We start from the raw sequence: 27,313 nt of genomic DNA, 5'->3' as shown, positions 1-27,313 counted from the left end.
TCTGTATCACTGGTTGTCCAGCAGTTAGGATTTCATTGACACGACCCAGGTTCTATTCTTGTTGCAACCAATGTTTTGCAATTGTGTTTCACGATATATTTCGACTGTTCGTTGTACAAATATGGAAAAACCTTGTGTTATGCGGTAAAGAAAAAAGGCCATTATACAAGAACAAATATGGTATTCGTTTACTTTAATAAGCACCTGAAAAAAATGTCGTTTTAAAGAGTGTAGGATAATTGGACAACATGTGCCCTTTGTTAGGGCGTTCTCGGTATAGGAGGAGGTTGATGACCCTACTCTTGTGCGCGCTATACTCCATTGAATACGGTAAATGAACCAGGTGACATGTGCACAACTTACTTAGGGCCTTTTTTCACATCTCACACCTGACTCACATGAAACATTAAAAAGAGAATGACTACCATTAATTCCGGACAAAGAGCGCATGTGATTAAAAGCCAAATGCTCAAGTTGAAGAACAAAACTCAATTATTTATTTTTAGTACTAGCCGCGCCGGATTTAAGGAGCAGTCTTAAACACCCATAAAAATGAAATTATTCATGTCAATTTCTTACATTTACGTTCAGCTGAATCATTTTCAGATTTGCACCGTTCTGTTTATGCTACATATTTTTGTATTATGTGACCATTCAAGATGGCGATTACAAAGACGACAGTGCCAGGGCAACCATACTTTAGTGCCGAATTTCAACACAGACTCGACTATATGTGCTCTTGTCTTTGGTGGTTTCCGTAGAAATAGATTAAAAGGCACTCGCTTGTTATCGTTCATCGAGGATTAAAGGAAACTCCAGCAACATGACTCACATCATATGGAAAGTTTGGCCTTTTTTAAGGGATCCCTTCCACTGCTATTGAATTAGGATGTATAAATTGTGGACGGGGCAGCACAGCGGCGCAGTGGTTAGCGCGTGTGTGGCAGAGTTCTGAGGTCATGAGATTGAACCTCCTGTGTGAAGTTTGCATGTTCTCCCCGTGCTTGCGTGGGTTTCCTCCAGGCATTCCGGCTTCCTCCCACATTCCAAAAACATGCATGTCAGGTTAATTGGCTGGTTCAAATTGTCCCTAGGAATGAATGAGCGAGTGAATTGTCTGTCCCTGTGTGCCCTGCGACTGTTCCCTGCCCACTGCCCGAGGATGGCTGGGATGGGCTCCAGCACCCCTGCGACGCTACTGAGAATAAGCGGTGCAGATAATAGATGGAGGGATGGAAGTTGAGGACGTGATTTGTTGGGTGAAAAAGTTGAACTATATTAAGTATGTTGTACAAAATAAATGAAGTACTGTCAAGCCTCTCATTTTGCTCCTGTTACGTATTGTATGTTGGCAAAAAAATTAAACTAAGTTCTCCTCTCGAAAAGCATCATATATGTTTTCAGACGTGAACGTGGTGTTTTGGGGCGGCAGTAGCACTATAGAAATGCAGAGCATGTTTGTAGCTCATTAGCTCAGGAGGTAAAGCACTCGTCTTTGGATCAACAGGTCAAAGGTTCTATTCCCGCCTTCTCCGTGTTAAATGTCCAAGTCTCCTTGGGCAAGACACTGAATCCCTAACTCCCCCGATAAGCAGGTAGTTGCCTTGCATGGCTGACGCTGCTATCGGTGTGTGAATGGGTGAATGGGGAGGTGTGAAGCACATTGTATAGTGCTGTGGAAGGTCTTCAGTTACTTGAAAAGCGCTATAGAAATGCAGACCATATACATTTGTATTGAAAGTTCATGTGGGGTGAAAATGGCAACTCAGAGTTTTCTTACACTTGATAAATTTGGCGACCAAGCGCAAACGAAAAAAATAAGCCCCACTATATTTAAAGCCAAAGTTTTTAAAATGTATCAAAAATGTAGCAGCCTGTAACTTTACAGTCACTTTGCATGATTTGAATTATTTTATTTTTAAGCTATGTGAATCTTTTTGAGTTATGTTGATGGAATGCTACAGTTACACCTACTGAGAAAACATTACAAGCTGTCAAGTACTGATTCCTTTAAAGTTAAATGGAAAAGTGTCCACAAACGGCAGATTCAGTGTTTTTCTGGACTCAACAGAGCAAAAAAAAACACATAAAAATGGCATTTGAAAATGTCTTATCGGCAGTGTACATTATGTTGCTTGATTATGTAATGTGGGAATAAGTAGCTAGGGGATACTCGCAGGAAGAGCAAGCAAGCGCCCACTCAGTAAGGCCTCAGCAGAGATAATAGATTCAAACCACACACTTCCAAACTGTTATCGGTATTTATTTCCAGAAGCAGGATTTTTCTGATTATTGTAACTGTAGGGGGAAAAAACGGTTACTGATTCTTGAGGTTTCTTTCACTCAAAATGTTTTTCCTTGACTAAGGTTTCATACCTTCTAGTGTTTATCAACGGTGCATTCGTAACAATAAGAAAATCAAAAATTTATTTCATTTCCACTATAGTTTATTTAATTCAGGGAACTCGAGGTTGACAAAACAGTAAAGAAGGGATAATTATTCAATGATTTAAAAGTAATGATTCGTAGGTTTCCTAAATTTTAGTCATTCACTGTTAGATCTCACATGTTTTATGGAAAGAAACTAAAGCATCTTTAAAATTCTGCAGACACCCTGTTGCTAACCATCGTTTTCCAATCACTGGGAAAAAGGGTGCTAATAGCAAACATGGTTAAGTGAAACATCCATGCACCACATATTAGTGATTTTTATATTGCCTTAACCTTCGTGTTTATCGTTCATTTATGTTTAGAAGGTTGCAGTGCTCCATAACTAGGTAAAATGACATTGTGCTGGGCATATATTCATCAAATATTCTCTGGTTGATAAATGCTGGTCAGCAAATAAAACTACAGTGATTGGTTTGCTTTTGGAAAGGCGCCTGGCTTTGGCAAAACCTAGTGGATGTATTTAAAACTGCCGGTCATTGTTTGACGTGATGTAGCTAATTTTTCTTTTGCACTTCTCTCAGCATTATCTCAACAGCTGGATTGAAACCAGAGGCGATCCTGTGCTATATATCATAAAATGTGCACGGACAGAGCTGTTCAATGCTTGTAGGTGTTAGCCTTCTAAGTGTGATACAATTAGCTGATTTTGAATTTTTAACTAAAAGAGAACCTGTTTCAGGAACTTGCAAGTGAATAAGAATCATTTGTATTTCACTTTTCTCCATTCTTAAATGCTTTATTTTACGAAATTCAGCAGTTTTAAACATGCTCGATCAACAAACTGAAGGAAGTTTATTCACATTTCCTGAGTTATTGAGAATTCCATGAAGTTATCTAGAGTTCGTTCTTATTTGGGAAACGTGCCGGGACTTCGCTTTTCTTTTTGAGGTACTGCTCTAATCATTTTCCCACAGCAATTTCCTTCCTTTCTTTGAACTATCGGCACTTCTGCCACTTCTTTTTGCTGAAGTTGAACAGCTTGCAGATAACAGAGAGAAGCAACTGAAATCAGGTCGGGAGGCTACGATGGCAAAAATGAGGCCCTGCTAGTTAACAGTGTGGGAAAATCGAGGACAAAGATTTCACCATTGATGTCAGTGTCGTTCAGTGTTGAGCATGTTACTGAAAATAAATTATGAGTGACAGTTACTAGTTACTTTATTTAAAAAGTAACTGTGTTACCCTTCAGATTGCTAGCACCCAAAAGTAGCACGTTACTCTGAAAGTAACTGTTTTGTGACAAATTATCATAAATACTCACATTGAATACAACCCCCTAAAACTATTTTAAAATAGCCACCAAATAAAAGACATTGAAGAAAACGTGTACACCCACCCGTGGAAGCGATGAAGCCTTCATATTTATTGGCTTGTGCGATCTTAAGAGCTGGCAAACTAACAGTGGAGAGACTCCATATCAATGTTAGATAGATAGATAGATAGATAGATAGATAGATAGATAGATAGATAGATAGATAGATAGATAGATAGATAGATAGATAGATAGATAGATAGATAGATAGATAGATAGATACTTTATTCAATGTTGTCTTTTGTCCTCAAACTCTCGAATATTTCCTTCTTGATGCCTGAGTAGTGTCTTTGACGTTTTCCTTTTTCCCCAGGCGTGGTGTATTGCAAAGGAATTTAACAATATTCTGCACTTTTTCATCCAAAAGTCTGTGCTAACTTTTGCCACATTGATATGGTTGGTCCTGTATAAGAAGCGCATCCTCCTCTTGCTCTGCCTAATATTCGCTACTGGTGACAACCAACCAAATACCTATACACATATTAATTATGCCGATTTTGAATTGTATTTTATAGTTGTAAATGCGTCTGTCAGAAGTAAATATGTGTTCTCGTACTCTGTGCTTGAGACAGCGCCACAATTACTATTTCGTTGTAATGTGTAGATGGATATAATCATCCCAAAGTGTTCCGGCTGATCCTTGAAAAGTCTTAAAAAGCATTAAATTAATTATTCTAAAAATAAGGCCTTAATTGGCATTAAAATGTCCTGAATTCAAATGTTAAATATTTTTAAAATGTGAACACATCAATAGGAAAATGTACAATTCATGACAAGTGTCTGTCTGACCAACGTTTTTGTCTATGGCTAAAAGCTGTGGCAGCTAATCTGTACGGGGCACGTTGTATTGTGTGCAAGAAATATATATATTTTTTTTTTTTAAATTGTGTAGGTTTTTTTTGTCAACTTGGTCTTAAATTTGATTTCAAAAGGCATTTAAAAGTCTTGAAACATCTTGGCTGTAGAAACCCTGATCCCAGCCTTGGTCATTTGTTGCATACAACGTTCTGTTCCTGGCAGAAGGAGGATTGTTGTATGACTTGAACTGAATTGTATTTATTGTCATTGTGACAACCTTGTATGCAGACATAATGCATTGCACTTTAGGGTAAACATGTATTTAGGACTTTAGAGACAAAAAAACACATACAAATAAAAGACAGAGAAACTATTTACAACGTATTCGCTTGGAGTGAAAAGAACAGCCATAACAATTAGCAGCAACAAAAAAGGAATAACCCAAAATAAGTCGCAATGTATGTTTTCAGTTTTGGGTTCTAATTTAGGACAGAAAAGGCCCAGGGGGAAAAGCTGTCTCTGAGCCTTTTTGTCCTTGTTTTAGGGACTTGTCACGCCTACCAAAGGGCAACAGTTCAAATAGGTGGTGATGACTGGGGTAGGATGAGTCTTTTATAATATTGATGACTCTGCTATGGTATTGCTACCCGGTAATATCCCCTACACTGAGCAGAGGGTAGCTGATGATCTCCTAACCTGTGTTTATTACTCTGGGTTTTTTAAATGTCCACCTACCTGCTCCTAACATACCACGCGGTTACGCAGTATGCCAGAATGCTCTCCATGTGGCTTTCTAGAAGGATACCAGCAGATTCTGTTCCAGGTTGTTCCTCCTGAGAACCCTCAGAAAGTGGGCCTTCCCCACCACAGCTCTGGTGTTTGCGGACAAGCAGTGGTTATCGGAGTTTGAAGGCGTGAACTCTCTTCACATAGTCTTAGAGAGCTCTCTCCTCATAGTCTCAGAGAGGTCATGAGCGAATGAGCACTGCCAAATTGCAATAGATGATGTGATTCACAATCTGCTTTTTAAATGGAGTAAGGCACCATGTTGTAACGACAGCTAAGTTACAACATGTTATCAATAATAAGGTACAAAACTCATTCACGAAAAAAGTTATTGTGTTCCAGAAACGTTTTCCGTTGTAATGCAGTGCTTCCAACACTGATGACGAGGCAGCCAGCAGGGTGCTGCTGGTGTCAGTGCATCATCTTATCATTTTTCGGGCCTCTCTCCATCCATCTGTAAAGCTGCTATTTTCCACCCAAGTCTCATTTTACGAAGGCGCTGGAGCATAACGCCCAAACGATGTGATGGTGTCTGTGGTGGACTAGCGAGGGCCTGAGTCACCAACTTAAAACGCCTACGTAGCTATGATACAGTGCAGAACAACAAGCAAGAAGAAAGGCTTCGCGTGCACGGCACCTGCCCCTCTCGCCACCCTCCATTCCCCGCCACGGGTGTTTTGTAACTGCTGTGTGGGTGAGACCGTGCATGCGCTCGGTCATGTCTGCAATGCAGTACTTCTTGTGTTGAGGTGGTGGGTTTAACACCTCCCAAGGCACTCCGCTAGATGAGAGGATTACTGGTATTGAGGGAACACAGATAGATGGTTTTCTGATTATGAAACACTCTCTCTGGAGAACAAACTACATTAAAGTGAGTTAACATCTGTTTATTCAATTTCTTGTGCACCGTCAAGACTCAACTAATACAAATTGAGAACCAAATACACAATACAAATACAGTGGTACCTCTACATACAGGTACAAGCATAATTCGTTCCAGGATTGTGCTGGTAGCTCAAATTGCTTACGCAACGAGCATATTTTAGAATACAATATAATTGAATAGAATTGTCTTTATTGTCATTGTTATCACTGTTATAAAACATTGTATTCAACAAAATTACACATGGCACTCCAGGGTATAACATTGATGAAAATTGACTAACAGAATTAAAGTTATAATAAGAGTGCAATGAAAAAGAATAGTACTTTGTAATAATGATGCAATGAAAATAAGTGCAATGACATTTAGCAGCAGTAATTAAAAAAAATATACCAACATAAATATTATGATAATGGATCTGCTATGGTATTGCAAGCCAGCAATGTCAGAGTGTAAACTTGCATGAAGAAACTCAAACATAGCACAGGAAGCAGCTTTGAATGATGTGTCCAATAACATGGGCTGAATCTTTTTGTTTGAAAAAAGGATGCTTTTTTGGAAGAGGAAAGACGGTAGATATTGTTTTACCCCTGTCTCTTTATTTTTACATTAAATTTGCATACAAATGGCAGCTCTGGTGGCTGTCAGAGATGAAACAGTACGATTAAGAAACAAAATAAAAACATAGGTGAGCTGTCATGATAGCAAATTACATGGCTTGCAAGCATCTGTTTCTGGCTTACTATATGCAATAAAAATAAGAATATTGTTTTTATATTTTTGCTACAAACACAGAAAAGTTCAAATGTATTAAAAACAAATTGTGGTTTGGGTCCTTTGGCCTTGCCTTGGAAGGTATTTTTCCCATCGTCACATTGCATCACATCGTCAAGGAGGTATCATATTTTTTGACAAAATGTTTTCCGGAACAATCCGTTTTGGATTGACTGAAGACTTTGCTGAATCCACTGGTTAAATAAATGCTTCCTTCTTATTTCTCTCTAATACTTTTGTTGTGTAGCAAATATTTTATACTCATTGAACGATGCTAGCCTGACTGCCATACGTACAGTGCTGTGCAAACAAGTCCAGCTGCTTATGGACAGACAGATGCCTTTGAGTGGTCTTTCTGACCAAATGTAAATAAAGAAACATGCTTTTTTTACCTTACATCTCATAAAAACAAAAGTAAATCTTCATTTTCTGTATTGTTGTATAACTTGAAATGGAACCAAGAGAGACTTCAAACACAGCTCCTGTTTGGTTTTTCCAGTGCACCACAACTTGTTTCATTCCTTTTCTATGAAAAAATGTTTGGAGAGAAAACATTTTAGTGCAAAGAAATTCTCTTTTTATTCAGGCCTATTCTAACTTGCATTCTTGGCACTTTAACAGATTCTGACCAAGAATCCCACGATAGCTTAAAAAAAAAAACTGTATTCAAAAATGGGAATGAGCTGGTCACTACAAGTAGATACGAATAGTTATAAATGCAATGCCACGATCTTAATCACCCCTCTCTCTGTTCTTGTCTTGCAGTGGAAGGATGCACAGACTGGTCGGTGGACTATCTGAAATACAAGGTGCTCCTGGGTGAACCCGTTCGGATTAAGTGCGCTTTATTCTATGGATATATCCGTGCTAACTACACACATGCACAGAGCTCAGGACTCAGCCTCATGTGGTACAAAAGTGCTGGACACGGTGAATTTGAGGAGCCCATCAGTTTTGACGGCGCTCGAATGAGCAAGGAGGAGGATGCGATATGGTTCCGACCAGCCCAACTAGATGACGTGGGATATTACTCCTGTGTATTAAGGTACAGCCTCAACTGTCGCATCAATATGCCAATAGATGAACTTAAATGTCTCCTGAAATCTTAGAACCAGCTCAGAACCTTTTGAACATTTGCGATTTACACTATGTTCACCTTCAATGCTTCAACGGCCATGAGTAGACACAAACAGTTTGATTCCAACACTTCCTCATTCAATACATTGGCAACAATTGAAGATCAATGGACACAGTGGATATTAAGCGTGCTCTGTCTTATTGTGTAGTCATGCATAAAGAGCTGTGCTGGAGATGAACTGCTGCTTTGGCACCATTCCGAACCAAGCCAAGGTGTTGAAACATCTTTACTCACCCCGGAAGGTCTAAATCAGGGGTAGGGAACCAATGGCTGTTTTGATAAGTACATATGGCTCGGAGATAAAATACAATATGCATAATATATTTCTGTTTTGATACATGCTGAGCAGTTTGTGGCACTTGCGAAGCCAAGACGACATTGACTACTTTTAATAGATAGATAGATAGATAGATAGATAGATAGATAGATACTTTATTCATCCCCGTAGGGAAATTCACACTTCCAGCAGTATCCTTGTGTTGAAAATAAAACAATAATAAAGTAAAAGGAATATAATACATAAATACCCAATGTAACGTGTTGATATAGAGCATTTAAATAGTGCTACACAAAAAACACAGTAAAATAAAAATAGGGTAATATGCAATGTGGGGGTGTGGTTTAATGGGGGCTTTTACTCCCCCGGGTGGAGTTAAAGAGCCTCATGGCATGAGGAAGAAATGATCTCCTCAGTCTGTCCGTGGAACAAGACTGTGACAGCAGTCTGTCGCTGAAGCTGCTCTTCCGTTTGGAGATGATGCTGTGTATGGATGTGATGAATTGCCCATGATTGACCGCTGCTTTTCCAGTGCCCGTCTCTCAGCTACTGTTGTCAGGCTGTCCAGCTCTATGCCCACAACACAGCTCGCTTTCCTGACCAGTTTATTAACACGAGAGGCATCCTTCTTCTTGGCGCTAATATTTCAATCCATACTATGTCGAGCAAAAAAAGAAACCGTTCAGACGAATATGTATGATATGGATTCCCATAACATGGAACTGGATGGAAGTCAGTGTCTTATCTGCTTGATTTGCAATTCCAAGTTGAACATCTTTAGCCTCGCAAAACTAAACACATCAAGAAGCTGCGTTGAGATAGGAAATATATGAACACAATGCTCTCCGAATTCAAGGTGAAAAGAGCCAGATTTGATGATAAGGCCACTATGCCTTCTTTTGAATTTGTACCCATTAACAGACTGATTTTCAAGGCATCATATGAAGTTGCGTACATAATTGCAAAGCACTGCAAGCAACACACCATTGTTGCAGCGCTTGCAAAGCCAACTGCATTAAAGACGGCGATTCTCATACTCCGAACAGCAGCCGAAGGTAAATAATCCAAAATTCTGCTTTCAAATGACAGAATAGAGGACATGAGTAAAGACATCTTGGTAGAGGTAAGATCTTGAGCCCGAGTCCGACCCGAATTTTGGTCCAGGTAGGGCCTCAAATGTTAATCATTACGTTCGGGTTGGGCCGGGCATCTCTCTCGCTGACTTCTTCTTTATTATCCACCCATCATTGTTTCCCATTTGGCTCTGCCTCTTTCTCGCTCTCTCTCTTGGCACTTGACACAAAATCTTAAGGGCGTACTGCTGCGGAGGTTTATGGCACAATTGTCGACCCATCAAAACGACAGTTTGTTGTTCCTGTATAAGCCACGCCCCCTTCCCACACGCTGCTTAACATTAACTACTGGTGACACACAACCAAATATGCGCAGATAAGCTGACCCCCTGGTTTCGGTATTCTAATTTATAGTTCGACTTACATGTGAGTATATAAGGTAGGGAGAATATCTTCATGAGGAAAAATTTAGCACTGTTGTACTCTGTGATTGACAGGGTGCCGTCCTAACTGTATTTAGTTGTACTTTGTAGTTAAATATAAACACGCCCACTCTTCTAAAAATGTTGCTGGCGGATCGAGGGTTGTTTGTGACAACCTTGACTGATACAGGAATGTTCCTCAATCAAGAGGAATGTCAACAGTGTTACAAAATCTTTTAGAGGACTTGTTAAAAGTAATTGCATTCCAGGAACGCATTTTTTTGTAACGCGTTAGTACCGACAGTGATTACCTTATTTTCTGGACTATGAGTCTCTCCGGATTAAAAGTTGCACCACCCAAAAAATGCATAATTAAGAAAAACATAAGTCGCACTTTCATATTTGGGGGAAAAAATATTGGGTAAAATTCAACACTAAAAACATTTATGTCATATTAAAAGGCAATTCAAATTGATAAATAAAATAGAGAACAACAGGTTGTAGTAGGGCAGCACGGCGGCGCAGTGGTTAGCGCTTGTGCGGCACAGTTCATGTCATGGGAACCTGTCGTGGGTTCAAATCCAGCTCCAGACTTTCTGTGCGGAGTTTGTATGTTCTCCCCGTGCTTGCGTGGGTTTCCTCCGGGCACTCCGGTTTCCTCCCACATTCCAAAGACATGCATTTCAGGTGAATTGGCCGGTCCAAATTGTCCCTAGGTGTGAATGAGCGAATGAGTTGTCTGTCCCTGTGTGCCCTGCGATTGGCTGGCAACCAGTTCAGGGTGTCCCCTGCCCACTGCCCGATGATTGCTGGGATGGGCTCCAGCCCCCCCCCCGCGACCCTACTGAGGATAAGCGGTACGGCTAATGAGATGAGGTTGTAGTAGTCTGTACGGTATACTAACGTTACATGACTAACATGCCTGTTAATGTCAGGAACAACTTAACATATTAAGAGTTATTCAGATCACTCTAGCATAAAGAACATGCTTACCAAACTATCAGGTTCACTTCAAATCACAAAATCTAATGAAATCTTCATACTCTGAGTTACTTTTAAACATCTCCCCCCACTCGGCAGGTATGTGATGCGCTGCTTCCTTTTCTACGTCGCTTATGTGGGACTATTCGCTTTTCGCCAGTCCCTTACAAGTTTCCCGGCAACTCTAAACATTCTTTCTGCTGCTCGATTATAATTTTAAGATGTATAAATCACCAACTGGAGTAGTGGTTGAACTGAGCAAGCGTGTGGATAAGAGAGTACTCGGTTGGTTTGGACACATGGAAAGGATGGATGAGAGCGAATGTTGAAGAGGATCTACAGAGCAGAAGTAATTGGAAGGAGACCAAGAGGATGGCCGCGATTGACGTGGATGGATGGTCTTATGAGTGCACTGCAGGAAAGAGGTCTAAATCTTGTGGAAGTTCGAGCTCTTGTTGGTGATAGGAATGAGTGGAGAGGTGTTGTATAAGGATAGTGGGATGTTTAGACGCGTTCTAAGGGATGGGCAGGGCTCCTGTATGCAGTAGGGGTAAACCAGTGAAAGCTGTTGGGCCCTGCTGTGGTGCAAATTTTAATCCGGAGCTGTCGGGCCCTGCTGTTGAACAGAAGAGTGTGTTGTCTCACCCTGACCCGAGTGACATGGCCGCTTTCTTGTGTCCCGTTTCATCTGGGGGGACGAAAGCATGACCAACTCGGGTGCCGAGGTGCTTAACTTGTTTGGGTGTTTGGGCATTTAGGTTGGCCATGGTCCAAAAAATTTCGTGTGTGTTTTTTACTACTTTTCCCCATTTTTTATTGTCTTTGTTTTTGTATGTGTTTGTCTTGCTGTCGGTCACCCCTCTCGGGGGATATGACCAGTGTAGGTAGGTGGGTAGGTAGGTAGGTAGGTAGGTAGGTATATCAATAGATAATTCACCATTTGCAGCTTTTTATTTGCAGAATATAATTTTTTCGGGATGCCTTTTTGTTCAGCTATTCTAAATGGTAAATGGTCTGCATTTATATAACGCTTTTCAAGTCAATGAAGACCTCCCAAAGCGCTTTACAATGTGCGTCACACTTACCCATTCACACACACACACACTCACACACCAATAGGGAGCCAGCCATGCAAGGCGCCTACCTGCTTATTGGGGGCATTAGGGATTCAGTGCCTTGCCCAAGGACACTTTGACATATAACACGGAGGAGCCGGGAATCGAACCTGCGACCTCATGATCCCAAGACGACCACTCTACCTACCGCCAAAGTTGAAATTATCAACACAGGCCTAGAGCGCCCACTTGCGGTTTAGTGCGAAAATAACATGTATTATTATATAATAGTGTGTTAATAATGTCACACATAAATGTGAAAATAACGTGTGAATTGATATACAGTAATATCGTGCTAATTATTCTACACAAAAGGTTTAGTGTGAAAGTAACGTGAAATGAAATAATAATGTTAAAATAGATTCACACATAAGTCGATTCAGGGTTTTAGTCGCACCCCTGGCCAAACTTTGAAAGAAAATGATTTATAGTCCGGAAAATATGGTACTTCTATCCACTTCATCTTACTGATGAGCTTGAGAACAAATGCTTGAGGGCTGTGGCTCGTCTTTTTTAGCATATCTCTGTCGTACTTCCATACTACATGCAAACTCACATTCCCATGCGCCACTGTTGTCACATCTTGCTTTTGCTCATACGTATTTAATTAAGGGCATTGCCATACAACATTATGTCATTTTGTGGTCCCACGAGAGCAGCTGCAACTAACATTAACTTAGCGAGCCTTCGACACATTGCATTTACTTACACAAACATGTGCAACACTTGAAAATCTCTGCATGCGTTCCTGTCTTTTGCCCTCTTGCACCCATTCCCTGCAACATACGCATGGAAAGAAGCTCACACAGACACACAAATCTGTTGTACAATTGCTTAGAGAGAGCTCACGTCATCCATAGTAGAAGAAAGCAAAGCAGATGAGCAGTGCTGTAAGTCAAATCGAGGTCAGCACTCAGCTGTTTCAGATGTTATACCCCGAGCAACATTGTCGTATGCAAAGCTAAACCATATGCAGTGGCACAAACTGTCGCAGAGTGATATCACATACACAGTATACATCCAATACAGATTGTAACCATCCAAAAAACACTGATGATTATCTAATGAGAACTGCTGCTGGCGTTTGGCATTTTGCTTTTGGCGTCAGGTGTCTGGAGGCAATTTTCAGAGGAAAATGGCATGTCACCAATCGTGGCAAGTATTAAACGCATTTGATCATTTTGTCATTTGGCCGAAAACAGCATGAGCTCTAAACACAAAACACCGCAATTACATCTGAAACTATTTATGCGCCCTTCTAAGGGAGAAAAGAAGTGATTTTTTTTGCCAATATTATTTTCGTCATACATATCAGGAGAAAAACGGGAGGTTTGACGGTACTTTATTCAGTGTTTACTACGTACTCACAATATTTACGCATTTTTACCCATAAACCCTTAATTCTTACATTAAATCCGAACAGCAATTTCTATCAAAAACTCTACTGTTCTTTTTCCGTTTAATCTGAGTCTTTGTCCTTTAATCCTCGAGGAACTATGTTAACCCAATGCAATTTGGTCAGTTAACGCGGATACCACCAATGATACAAAGACAAATAAGCGACTTTTCATACCTGTGTTGCTTGTTGAAATTTGGCAATACTCACTTTAGTGTTTCCCTTGGTGCTACTGTCTAAAAATATAAGGCTTACATTTTACGCCACGCAGCTCTCATGTGCGTTTTCTCTTGGTGAAGTAGTAAATATGTGCTCATCTTTATAGTCACTATCTGACTTTGGGGTTGTTGGTATTTTGAATGGTCAGGTTATCCAAAACCACGTGATGTAAACAACTTGTAGAAGATTTAAAAATGGTTTCAGGGGTACGGGGGCACAGCGGCGTTGGTTTTCTGGAGCCTAAAGTGGCCACGCCAAGTTCCCCATGCAGTTTTTGCCAGGTGTGTGCCGGGCTTTAAATGTTCCTTTTCTTAAGGCCTTTTCCAGGGTTGATCATTGCATTAAAACACCATAGAGTTAATTTTGTTGTTTTAAAGCTCCCACACGGAGCAAAACCTCATTATTTTAACAAAGTCAACTCATAAACAAAGTTCTCTTTTTTTAATTGTTTTCTTTTAACAATAATAAAAGCAAGCTGGCAAGTGTGACATATGAGCAGAATTGAACTTCAGCTGCTCTCTTTTTAGTGTTTATATGCACTTATTCCTTCCCAATTGTTTTCTGGTTAAGCCAATCAAATTGAGGAAATGTCTGGCAATGGGAACTCTAGAGACTCTACAACAGCCTCGACAGGACAGTGCTGGTTTTACACACCAATCACACTTTCACACCGAGACTTCATATTTGTTTCCCTATAACAGGGGTGGCTAACCCGGTCCTGGAGAGCCGCACGTCTTGCATGTTTTGGAGGTTTCTCAGCTCCAATACATTTGATGCCAATTTTCAGCTTGTTTCAGAGTTTGATAACGATCTAAGTGATTGGAATCACCTCTATTAGAGCAGAGAAACCTCCAAAACATGCAGGACATGGGGCTCTTCAGGACCTTCCCTATAACGATATGAATAAACATCTGAAACCGAGATAAGGGATTAAACTTGGATATGCTTATTATCTTGGATTTTATTTAGCCTCAAGTTGAATATAGCTCAACTCAGTTCCTATGGTGATTTATTCTCATCTTTCTTCTCAATGCATGGTATAGATTCTCTGAAGATGGCCTGAGATATACTGTATATGCAGGCTGCTGGGGCCAAAAATACAGCATCAGACAGTTCTTCTTGGGATCCGTTCCATCAGTTGTCTCCCTTTAATCAGGTGGAGGATCAGTTCCTCAATGGGGGTCGTAGTCTGTTTTGTTTGGCCACCCTCTGTTCCAGAAGCGTGTTCCGTTATTTACTGCTACCTATCACACATTTTATGTCAGACACCTCATGCAATCAACTCATGTGTTTGCTGTTATCCAAACTGAACCAGCTTATCAGATGTTATGTATATTTAATTTTGACTTGCTGCCAGGTCTTCTTTTCACCAGACATGTTTGTTCTTTATGAAAGATCCCCCAAAAATTATGGATAACACTGACACACTAGATCAGGGGTCATGAAACTATGGCTCGTGAGCCACATGTGGCTCTTTTCGCACATTTGGCCCAACAAGACAAAATAGATATCATGCATATTTTTTTCCATTTTGATCTATTTTTAAGAATGAGCAAAGCTTATTGCAGTGTACACGAAGGCGTAACACCACTAGAATGACTTATGGTATGGTCCAGTATACATGGGACATGTTTTTAACTACAGTTTACAGTCAAGGTTTCACACCAACAGACTCCGTTTAGGCTGTACATTGCTAAGGGATCATTTATATGGAAGCTCATTCAATGAGCTATGTTCACTGCTGAGACTCTTTATGATGAAAGGTAGGGCTGCACGATTATTTTAACAATTGATCAATTTGACAATTATTTTTTCATATAATCGATGAATCGGATGTAAAAATCACATTATTAACTTCCTCTTCTTTGTTCAAATATTGAAATTTTGTGGAAATATAAAAACAAATTGTGCACAAAACATAATATCATACAATGTTAAACAATTAAAAAAATATATATCAGTGTTTGTCAAATAACGGAAAAAGTACATTCAAATGTATCCTATACACCTGCAAATATATACTTTTTTTGATAAAGTGCTAAAAAGGAATGTTTGTTCTTTAAGGGACATGAGCTTTTGGAACAAGAAATCATTGCAAATCTGAAAGCCCAGTGACACCTATCCACATTAACACTCCAAGTGTCAAAAAAAACTAATTATAAACAAAAATACATACAAATCAATGAATAGACCAGCAAATGTACAATATTTTCTTTTAAAAAGTGCACTAAAACAGGTATTTTGTTGTTTAAAAGGACATGAGATCTGGAACAAGAAATAATCCAAATGTGAAAACCAAGTGACATGATTTTCAACATTAACTAGCAAATAGTAACCACTATCACTTTTGCTCACTAATATACTCACTCTTCCTTCTTTGAGAATGCAAAAATGTGACCATGTAATGAGGATCTCATTGATGACAGATGGTTGCTGTTTCGTGTCGATGTCTTTCTCATCATGAAGCTTGTCATTGTTTGTTGTCTCTGATCGAAATAAGAACGTATAGTTCGAGTATTATTATGGCTCAACTGACAAGGACACAATAGTCACTCACACTTAGCCAGAGAATTAAAACCTGGTGCTTAAACTGATGAACACCATTGTGTGCAAGTTGAGCTTTTTTATAAAGCACAATTAAACACTGCTTAAGCCTACTAAATCCAAATGGACAAATGTTGCTTGGTTGGCTTTGAAAGTAACATGTTGAGTCCTTTAACAATGATTATGCCAGTTTTAATGAAGCTCCGTGTGAATTTAAATTTTTTTGTACTACTTATGCATTGAGTCGGTCCGCAATTTTATGCCAGGCTTTCTCCCTTTCCTTAAAGGTGCTGTTCTAAATTTAAAATGTTTCCGCTTGCTGAAGCCATTTCCTGGCTTACATCATTATTGAAGCCTTTGTGAATCTACTTGTGTGGTTGTGCAGGTACATGCATTTATTCGACATGCTCAAATAAACTAGTCATTATTCATCTTTTTTGGGGGGGGGTTGGCATTTGGACCGTATTTAAAACAGTCCTCTTCTTACTTTCACCAGTTTCATGCTACACTAACAGAAAAACTCGACCACAAGGATGAAATCCCTCTTCACAAAATTATGCTCAGGAATACCTTTAAAGGGCTATTCAGATAAACCAATTCAGTAATGCTTCGGTTTTTGCAGTTGATGGGGACCAGAACCCCCAGCAAAACATGATAATACGCAAAGTAGCGACGCTTCTTAATAAAAGCTAAAGGGACCGAGTTTGTGTATTCTACAAAATGACAACCACAGAATGGTCTTTATTGTAAAAAACAAAAAGTACAACATATTTTAAAGCTTCTCTTTCAGTTTAGTGAGTGGCTGGCTAGCTGCACGCTATTGTTGGGTATACTCAGATTGAGAAATGTCTTCATGATGGTTAAAATACCGTCTCAAATGTAGCAATTTCCCATGACTTGTAGCTCCAGGTCATACGTTTCATGTGTAATGGGTCTGGCATTGGTGGGATACAGGCTCGGCAGGGGTCATTTGTGAGAGCTATTACTTAGCCTAGCCACACTTGGTTGGACGTGCGGCACCGCCATTGCCTTCTTCCCGATGCCGCCTCAGTCTCTGTTTGGGCACGAGAACAATCCACAGAGGACCCACTTGTGATCACTATTTCTTTGCACTCTCCTGACTTTTTTAGATTCCGATTTAATTGATACATTTATTTTCAATTTAACAAGCTGCTAAAATACTAGCTGTTGCCGTTTCGTTTTTGTAGACACATTGACTTGTGAGCCCGCCCTCTCCGGCTGTTTGCCTGACAACAAACACCAGCAGTAACTCAACACACAGCCTTCCCTAACTTGCCTCCGTGATAGCATTTGCTGTGTGCAGTCTGCTGAACACAATGCACGTTGATCACATTGACAACAAAGACAATTTAATTCAATTCAAAATCTGCTAATTAGTGAAACAGCGATAGCGGAAGCGGTGTCTCTGTACAGCACATTACATAGTTGGGATTTTCAATGTACAGGTACAAACAACTGTCGCATGAAATGAGGTGAGCGAAAAGGAGGTCACCTCCCGGTAGGTAGATCATGTTTAACATTAGACACAGTTCACTTATGTGGCCTGCTGCTGCTGCCCTTGAAGTTATTGAGGTATGTCTCACAATGCAGGTGATCTCTTCAACAGAGACCTGGAGTAAAAGAGTAATGAAGTAGTGAGAGTGAATCAGTGTGCACAGCTGCCACAGCCACATCCGTCCTTTCTCATGTGTGCACACTAATATTCCCCAATGTGGGCATTTTAATATTTACAGGCAAGGGCTCCAGATAGTCTCTCATTGGAAATAAGTCAAAACGGGCTGTCTGAAACACTCATTCATTCAGCTCATCCATGACCTGTAAAATGATTTGTCCCATTAAGAAAAACTCAACCCTGCCCACAACAAAACGTCATGATAATTTTCGTCCCGGATGGTTTTATTATGCAAGGCTGAGCAGATGAAGCCGTGTTACAAAACTATTTTACAGGTTGGTCTGACTCAATGAAGCAACAAAAATGACACATCATCTCCATTATTTCCATTTGGGACAAAACTTGAAAGTCTTAACCTTCGAAAAAAGACTGAAACTGTCCATTCTCCAAACAGTTCAAGAACAGCGTCAATTCTACTTTGGGTAACTCTTGGACTGGGATGTTAGGCTAATTCTACAGGAACGTTAAAAAGTAAGGATAAACAACGCACAAACGTTTCGTTCTTTTTTTTGGTGAAATAACTATAATTTGTACTGGTTAAAAAAATATAGAAATATTTGCATTACATCTGTTTCAGAGCGTGTTGAGGTTAAGTAACGATCTCAGGACTAGTATTGATCTGATCTAAGTACCTGCTTAGTATCGATAATATTGATATTTGGATAGAATCACCCACTCCTAATGGTCACAGCCTTATGCAACAGAGAAGTGAGCGGACTCTTGGCACTCAATTTATTCAGTAGACCATCTGCTGAAAGTTGTCTGGGATAATATCTACATTATGTTCCATTTGCATCCAGCACCCATGCAAATGCACATTTGGCCAAAGTTTTGCCTTGGCTGATTTGTAGAATGTTTGCTGTCATTGTCAACCAGTGAGTCTGCTAATTGACTAAACAGCTAATGCCTCCCAATTATGTTTGTAATTGTTGGTTCAGCCCAATCTGTGCAACAAGCTTAGAGAATTTAGCAGTGGGATTTTGCTAAATTTGGTTTGTCTTTTGACAATGGGAGATTCACAGCTATTCAGCCTGTTTGATGTCTGACTGGGCAGAGAGCAAAGTTACCGTACATTCTGGACTCCAGAGTGCCCCAGATTTAAAGCCAGAAGCCCAAATTTAAGAAAAAAAAATATCAATTTTGTCCTTGGAAAAGCAGCACTGGATAATATGGCTTAAACAGCCATTAAAATGAACTAATTCAGGTCCATTTCTGGCGCCAACCACATGGGGAATCTGGCGTTGACGCCTTTGACAGCAGAATGCCAATGGCACTATGCCCCCGCAAACCTGACGCCATTTTCAGTTGCGTGTTTTTTCAGTTCTTCTTCGCGTTGTTTAGGCCTCATGTTTTCAGATCATATGACCATTCAAAATGGCAATCAGAATGCCAATGGCACCATGGCCCCGCAAACCTGACGCCATTTTCAGTTGCGTGTTTTTTCAGTTCTTCTTCGCGTTGTTTAGGCCTCATGTTTTCAGATCATATGACCATTCAAAATGGCAATCAGAAAGGCGACCACGTATTTACTACTGCACCTAAATAAATGTGAGCCCAATATTTCCAGATGACAGCGCCATGGCAACTATAATTTGGCAAATAGTGTTAAATTGCAACACAGACGTGTCTTCTGTAGCTGTCATTGGTGGTTTTCGCGGTCCATCCATCCATTTTCTTCACTGATTATTCTCACTAGGGTCGCGGGAGTGCTGTAGCCCATTCCAGACATATTTTGGCAGTGGGAAGAGGACACACTGAACTGATTGCCAGCCGGTAGCAGGGCATAAGGAGACATATAACCATTTACTCAGTCATCTACACCTAAGTAAAATTTGAACTGGCCAATTAACCTGATATGCATGTTTTTGAATGTGAGAGGAAAACGGAGTGCCCGGAGGCAGCCCACGCAGACAAAGGGAGAACATGCAAGCTCCGCACGAGAAGGCTGTAGCAAGCTAACCACCCAGGGGTGTGGTTGACGCAATATTGGACCAAATTGCCATTCTTTTGTTATTGTTGCTTGAGTATTTAAGGAAACTACAGCGACTACATTGACGGCTATGATATGGAAAAAGAAGTATATCATGTTTATTTTGCTGTTTAATTCGGATGTATAAGTTGAAAACCTATAGGTAAAAATTATTATAGGTGGAAAAAGTAAAATTTTGTGAGTATGTTGTATTGAATAATGTACTGTTAAACTTCCTGTTTTGCTATTTGTATGTATTATATGAATAATGTTGGCAAACACATAGACTAATTTCACTCAAAGTGCATCATAGATGTTTCCAGACATCCTTGCGGTGTTTAGTATATAGGGCCCATGAAATGTGGAAAAGAGCAGCTTGCTGTTTTCCTTGGTCCTGCCAAGAAAAAAAAAGCAGCGCAGTGTTTAAAATGTGGCAAAAAGTAGCGGAATTTACAGATCGATTGGCCATCCCTGACAGAGCAAAGACATCAAGGACAGAAAACGGGGTGGCCTGCTGATTATTCCATTCTATTTGATTCCACTATTGAGTTTCTAAGGCAACAGACACAATTTTAAAATAATTGATTTTATTCATTAAATTATCTTTAATTGTTACCAGCAAATGTAGGCATCTATCTTAATAAAGATTTGATTTCTGTCAGGACCAGAACGGAAACAGGACCCAATTGCATTACATTTACTACAAGTTTTATTGAAGGAAAGAGGAAGGGCTGCGCCCACGATCCGGTGTTCACTGGACGCGGGAAGCAAGTCGCTCTCATTCTCAGATTGTGATCCGCACACGGAAGTGGATCTTCCATAGTGAGCGATGGCGGTGTCAGGGACGGAAAAACTGGTCGGTAGCCGGGACAGGGAGAGCAAATCGTGGACGGGGAAACAAGTCGTAAGCCAGGACGAGAGAGTAGACGTAGTCGGGATCAAAACTGGGTCATAAGTTGGGACGGAAGAGCAGACGTGGTCAGGATCAAAACAGGTCGTACCCGGAGACAAACGGGAGCAAAAAATGGGACAGGCGGGAGTCAGGGTCAAAAAAGGCTTGTCTTGTATATACAGAGGTTTGCAGACAGTCTGACAACAGGGGATTGACAGGACTGGGTACAAATAGGAACAGGGAGTCAATCAGAGCCCGCAGCGGTTGGCGCCAAATGAGCAGGCACAGGTGATTCACATTGGTAATCATGATCGATTGCAGGGCTGCTTTCTGAGGACAGTGGTCATTAGTATCACAGGTAGCCTTCTAAGAACAGCTGGGTAGCCCACGGGCTAGTTCTAAGACGAGCTCACCGGTGATGGGTCATTGCAATTTTCTAGGGAAATTTGATTTCGAACTGGCATGAAAAATTGTTGACATTAGGGGTGTCTTTAAACACATGGTCAATTCTTCTAAAATTGTATTTAAAATGCAGGGTTCATCCAGTTCTTGAAAAGGCTTGAATTTTAATGTTGTGTCATCGATGATTAAAAAGTGCTTGAATTTTGGGCGAAGTGCTGGTATATGCTTGAATTGTTGCAATATTCTACAACAAGTCTGCCTAAAATTGACACCGACAGTGCTCTCTGATGGCTTCTTTTACCATTGCATTTTTTTCCTTGATCCGTGATTAACAGGAGCTGTTATTAGATTGTTTGGCATTGTTCTATGAGGCTAAGAACATGATAATAACATTGTAATAACATCAGTGGCCAAAATTTTGGAAATGCTTATCGAAGTGGCGAAAAAGCAGTTCTCAACAAAATTGTTTTGGAGTTTGTATTAAACAAACAACCCAATAAAACATGTACTTTGAGGGAAGGCTTAAATAATATGCCCAATTTTATTTTAAACCGAACAACCTTTTTTTCTGTGGACTAGCTTTGCCTAAATCAAGCCAAATCATATTCAATTAAATTTTACAATAGTGGTTGACTGAACCTATTGTATCTCTTCTTCCAATAATTACAACGTGGCAATAACATAATAAAAAAATATGACATGCATCTCGAAAATTACATATCGGACAGGTAGACCTTAACGCTAATCAGTAAACAAAACGTAGCTCTCAGCTTCCAAAAAGTTGGTAACCCCTGCCCTTGGAGGTAGTAAAACTGGACCAGGCTTTTACAATAATTTAAAATTGAGCCCGCATTTTAAATCTGAATGTATGTGAAATGTAAATTACCATGTAATTCACTCCTAGATATTGCATTTGGGAAATGTATACTGCTACCTGAAACAACTCCTTCTCAGCAGAACAAATGACAATCAAGTCAATCAAGAGAGCAACATATTATCTTATATACCTCAAAAAAGCTTACATGCTGTAAGTGTGATTTCTAAACAATTTATATTGACGCCACCCAAAAAATATCCGCTTTTCAAATCTGCATTTGTGCCCTACTAATTTTATGATGCTTGTTTTTCAGAAACTCCACCTACTGCATGAAAGTTTCCATGTCGCTCACAGTGGCCGAAAATGACACTGACCTCTGTTACAACTCCAAGCTGAGGTTCTTCGAGAAAGCTGAGCTGAGCAAAAGCAAGGACATCACTTGCACAAGCATCGAAGATTACATCCAACCAGGAGCACAGCCACAGATTGTTTGGTATAAGGTAGGATCAAGTATTCATTTTCTGCGTGCCATGAAGTATTAAATTTTTCATTAAAATGCTTCCATTATCTGCACCGCTTATTCTCAGTAGGGTCGCGGGGGTGCTGGAGCCCATCCCAGCCATCCTCGGTCAGTGGGGAGGGGATACCCTGAACGAGTTGTCAGCCAGTTGCACACGGCACACAGGGAGATAGAACTAACACACTCATTCACACCTAGGGACAATTTGGACCGGCCAATTAACCTGACATGCATGTTTTTGCAATGTGGGAGGAAACCAGAGTGCCCGGAGCAAACCCACCCAAGCACAGGGAGAACATGCAAACTCCACACAGGAGGTTGATCTCATGACCTCAGAACTATGCCACGCACGTGCTAACCACTGTGCTGCCGTGCTGCCATTAAACGGCTTCATTTAAATCATGAGCATGCAGCTTGCATAAAACACAACCCAATTAGAAAAACTAAACTGAAATCTTTTGGAATGGACTAATTAGTCTGGCATCTTAAATGAAACATATTGCATATTTCCTACTATAGGGCGCATTTCCCAAAAATTGCTCTTTGTGATATTTTCTCATACATTAATAATATCGGACTATTAAGCATGTAGAATGAGAAGAATAATGTCAGACATTAAACCAATCTGCTGTACAGCCAAGTCACAACGTCTTTGTAAAATTCGGTCATCCTGGAATTGGTGAATGAACGCATGGCCGAATGAATTAAAAACATTTGTCCCTAAGATTAGTTTAAGGTGAGAAAAAGTGAGACAACATTCTCTATACCGTCACATATCTGGTACTGAATAATAAAAAAGTTCCCATTTGAGAGTAAGAGTTAAGCTAAAAATTAAAAATAAGATCATCACGAAAACCCTGTGCCCAACGACACCATTATGATGTTAAGGCTTATAAAGCTACGATTAGCACAATCCTGCCTGACAATAAAAATATATATACGGTGGTACATCTTCATAGGATCTTAATTCCTTCTAGGAAAGTGCTTGTATCTCGAATTGCTCGTGTAACTTGAGAACTTTTCTGTTATGAAATAATTAAAAAGTAATTGGTTTGTTCTTGACCTCCCAAACGCTTCCAAGTATACCCTAAATAAAGTACATTTCCTGAACACTGAAAACACATCCAAGTAGTAATTAAACATAAAAAAGAGTAATTAGTAACAACTATTATAAAAAAAAATCAAATGTGAGTTTATTATGAGCACTTACCATGGAGGCAGGAGCAGTAACAGATGTGTGTGCGTGGTGAGGAGTAAGGCGGGTGCTGGAGGAGTCATCTTGTCTCACATATCTGTCATCTTATTTCCCCTGTATTTTTTATTCGTTAGTTCAAATTGTGTATGCATGTAACAATGTTTGTAAGGCAAATTAAATATATATATATATATATGTCTTGAACATAACGGCTCTAATCAGTCGCTGGTTGCAGGCGACGACATCATTGTAGATTGCTAATATTGTCGCAATATTCTACATAGTCTGTCCTGCTGTGAGTAAATAGGTGTCACATTGTGTTTATTATCTCTTATTGAGGGGAATTGCAACCGTTAATACTGGGAGCAATTGGCGGAACACTTACTGTAGATCTTAAATTAAAGTTAATGTAACTTATTATGAACATACGCAAAAACAAATTACAGCACAACTTTTAATATTTCTTTTTGCCTGTAGTAGTTTACTTGCGCAAACTGGGATGAGCTAATGCTGGCATTGAGAGGTTACGAGCGGTAAGTAGTCTCAAGCAGTCTCCAGTGATAGCCTTTAGAAATGTTTGCTAGCTAGATCTTACGTCGTATGCAGGGTAAGATTTTACTTCCAAATAAAACTAATTTCGGAATTCTCGTTTTTAGTGGTGCCTGTATAAAGAGAACCCATTGTGTTTAAAAAATGTGGTGGCAAAATTCAGAACAGATATATCCCTGCCCTGTATTCTTTTAAATAGTAACTCTGATTTTGGCAGGCAATGAGGAGAGGAGCTGTTTATTTCTTTGGATGATGGTATTTTTTCATGGAGGTGGACTGCCCAGATGTCCCCACACCTTTTCCCTTTGAAAAAAATGCCACACGGCTTGTTCAGCCTACGTTTAATGTGATTAAAACAGTGAATAATGGCTGTGGGTTGTCAATCCTCCAGTCATTGGCTGTTGTTTTATTTTTATGGTTTAAAGTCTAAAGCCCACGGTGCTCCAAATTCTTCTTTTCTTTTTTTTTGTGCCCCATTGTCTGTATGACAATATATTCAATTTATTCTGATTTTTGTTTGTTTTTTTTGTATTTGTAACGCACAGTATTCTTGTCTTTTTTTAAATCAAAGGAGTGTGCGCCGAGGCAATGGAGACAGACAATCGAAAGAAAAGCGGATACCCTTTCCTTCAAGGAAGTTCAGGAAGATGACATTGGGAATTACACATGTGAACTACAGTATGGAAACTTTGTGGTGCGGAGGACTACTGAATTGTCTGTCACAGGTAAGGAGAAATAATGTGGCATTTTTCCAATTACTGTATTTTTCGCACTATAGGGTACACCTGAATTTAAGGCACACCCCCAAAACATAGTCCTTTGTGATATTTTTCATAAGGTGCACCAGACTATAAGTCACATGTAATTGAGACTACAGTCACCGCAACCGTGTGTTGGACTCCATATAATTTTACGGTATATATTAATGCAATGATTGATCAGCCAAAAAGTGTCACTGCATTGTATGCAATGGGAATCAAACCCAAGTAGTGATGGTATGATCACTAATATTATACCACTAGACCACCAGCGATACAAATGACATGCAAAAAGGGATTCAATTTTATCTCAGTACCACACTTTTTTTACTCATGGTGCCAGAAAAAACAGATTTGCACAGTGCATTCTTACAGGTTGAACAGTTTCTCCATTTCACATGTGCGTCAATAATATCTAGACATACGTAAAAGAGCTTGTATAGTATCTTGTTGAAAGACTTTGTTTTCTCCATTTAATGAGATCCGCTCGTGAAGAAGTGGGGAGACGATTTATCTTATCAGAATGCACTATGCAAATCAGTGCTTCTGGCACCGTAGAAATAGTGTCATGAAATAAGCTCTAATGCCTTATCATATGTCATCCGTACCACTAATGAGCTCGGGATAAAATGTAAGCACTCTCAGTGCCACTACTTGAGTTTGATTCCTGTTGCATACAATGCTTTGCGATTTAGATCAGCAATGTTTATCAATTGATCAATCATTACACAATAATTGCTCCAACACGGTAGTATACCGTAAAACCGTAATGCCATGTTGGTGTTTTTAGGTGCACTTTATAGTCTGGAAAATATGGTAAATGTTTTGGGTGCTATTGCTTGTAGGAAAAAATACAGGGCACATTTATTTTTGTATAAATGGTTGTTACCTTTTGTATCTCAATATGGTCAAAACACATTTCTCATGATGGTGTGGATGGAATCGCTCTGACACAAGGAGAACTATTGTGGTCTGAAGATAGATCAGTTTTCTGGCACAGGTTGGAAAAAGTGCTGTTAGCTGCTATCTGATTGAACTTTATAGTGCTTGTAAAATGAAAAAAGTAGACTGCAGTGAGGGCAAAGCAAAGTCTCATAACCGCACACTTAATCTGTAATTCTTATCCACTTTTGAGACATTCAGAAGTAGGGTTTAGGAGATTGACAGGCTGAGTTTTTCCCTGCCCTCTTAAAGGTTTTTGCTCAGGGGTGGTGTAATAGTGGTCTGTGTGGCCGTGTGAGACTTTTTGTGATTAAAGTGTATGCCAGCAATGTCAAACATACGGCCCGCAGGACATAAGTAGGATGATTTAATCCGGCCCGCAATAAATTTCTGAATATGTCAAAGAAGCGGGTCTGCAGGTCAACTCTATCAATGTTGTTGTTTTTTTGTTTTTTGTTTTTTTTTTTTGATTAAAAAAAATGCAAACCAAATGCTCTTTCGGCTGCCAAAAGACATTGTTGAGTCTGTATGGTGTGGTCAGTTGATCAAGGTACAAAACTGCATTTTACTCAATGGTTATAATAAATCAGTTAAACATTCAATGCCAAACATAAACATTGTGAATAAAAGTATTATGTTTACAAAAGATCCATCGCCACCCGTGATTGTAATATTTAGAGTTGGGTTACTGATGTAGTCTGAATAATGAACAATTTGGAGTTGATGATCTTTTACTGCTTTGGCCTGAGAACAGAAAGTCTGCATTCAGCCCCAGAGCCAAACTGAGTTTGACGAAGGCCTAAACATAGTGTCAAACCATGGGAAGATACATCCTGTGAAAATTTAGATGGATCGGACATATTTAAGAGAAGCCTCAAGGTCAATTTGGCCCAGAAATATAAGCATCCAGAGCTGTTTTTTTAAATATGATTTTTATTTTTAAACGTGCATTCATAGGACTTACATAAAAAAATTAAATCATAAAAAAACATGCGTTTCACATCTGTGTGGTAAACGTTATATTTAGTATCATTTTGTTTTCTTCCTACTCAGTTTTGGGTGTTATTTTGGGCAGTGGAGTGACAATGTCGACCTGGCAGTATGTAACTGTGCCATCAAACAGGCAAAAACTACCCCATACCTAGGAGTAAAACTGGACAATCAACTGGACTTCAAACCGCACATTAATAAACAAATATCGAAAATAAACCGCTCAATTGGAGCCATAAAACGGCCCTCGAAGTTAATATCACAAGACACTCAAAAAAAATTAAATCATAAAAAACATGCGTTTCACATCTGTGTGGTAAACGTTATATTTAGTATCATTTTGTTTTCTTCCTACTCAGTTTTGGGTGTTATTTTGGGCAGTCGAGTGACAATGTCGACCTGGCAGTATGTAACTGT

The 27,313-nt window shown here is 39.7% G+C and overlaps 1 protein-coding gene across 2 annotated transcripts in view; it reads left to right on the top strand.

Moving 5' to 3' along the window:
- The window catches only part of LOC148369326 (interleukin-1 receptor accessory protein-like 1), a 214,554-nt gene that overhangs the window by 85,580 nt on the left and 101,661 nt on the right, over positions 1 to 27,313 (top strand). Inside the window, exons 3-6 of one of the 2 annotated variants that reach the window (XM_088331299.1) lie at positions 7,770 to 7,813; positions 7,892 to 8,049; positions 22,256 to 22,442; positions 24,778 to 24,931. In XM_088331299.1, the coding sequence (XP_088187425.1) occupies positions 7,770 to 7,813; positions 7,892 to 8,049; positions 22,256 to 22,442; positions 24,778 to 24,931 (543 nt within the window). Of the gene's footprint in view, positions 1 to 7,769; positions 8,050 to 22,255; positions 22,443 to 24,777; positions 24,932 to 27,313 lie in introns of both variants that reach the window. The other variant, XM_088331298.1, reaches the window with a different exon arrangement.

This window comes from Urocampus carinirostris, chromosome 3 (assembly GCF_059441175.1).
Source record: "Urocampus carinirostris isolate Australia breed hairy pipefish chromosome 3, RoL_Ucar_1.0, whole genome shotgun sequence".
Classification (NCBI taxonomy): Eukaryota; Metazoa; Chordata; class Actinopteri; order Syngnathiformes; family Syngnathidae; genus Urocampus; species Urocampus carinirostris.
Note: the sequence above shows the minus strand (reverse complement) of the source record. Positions and strands in the feature narration are given on the sequence as shown.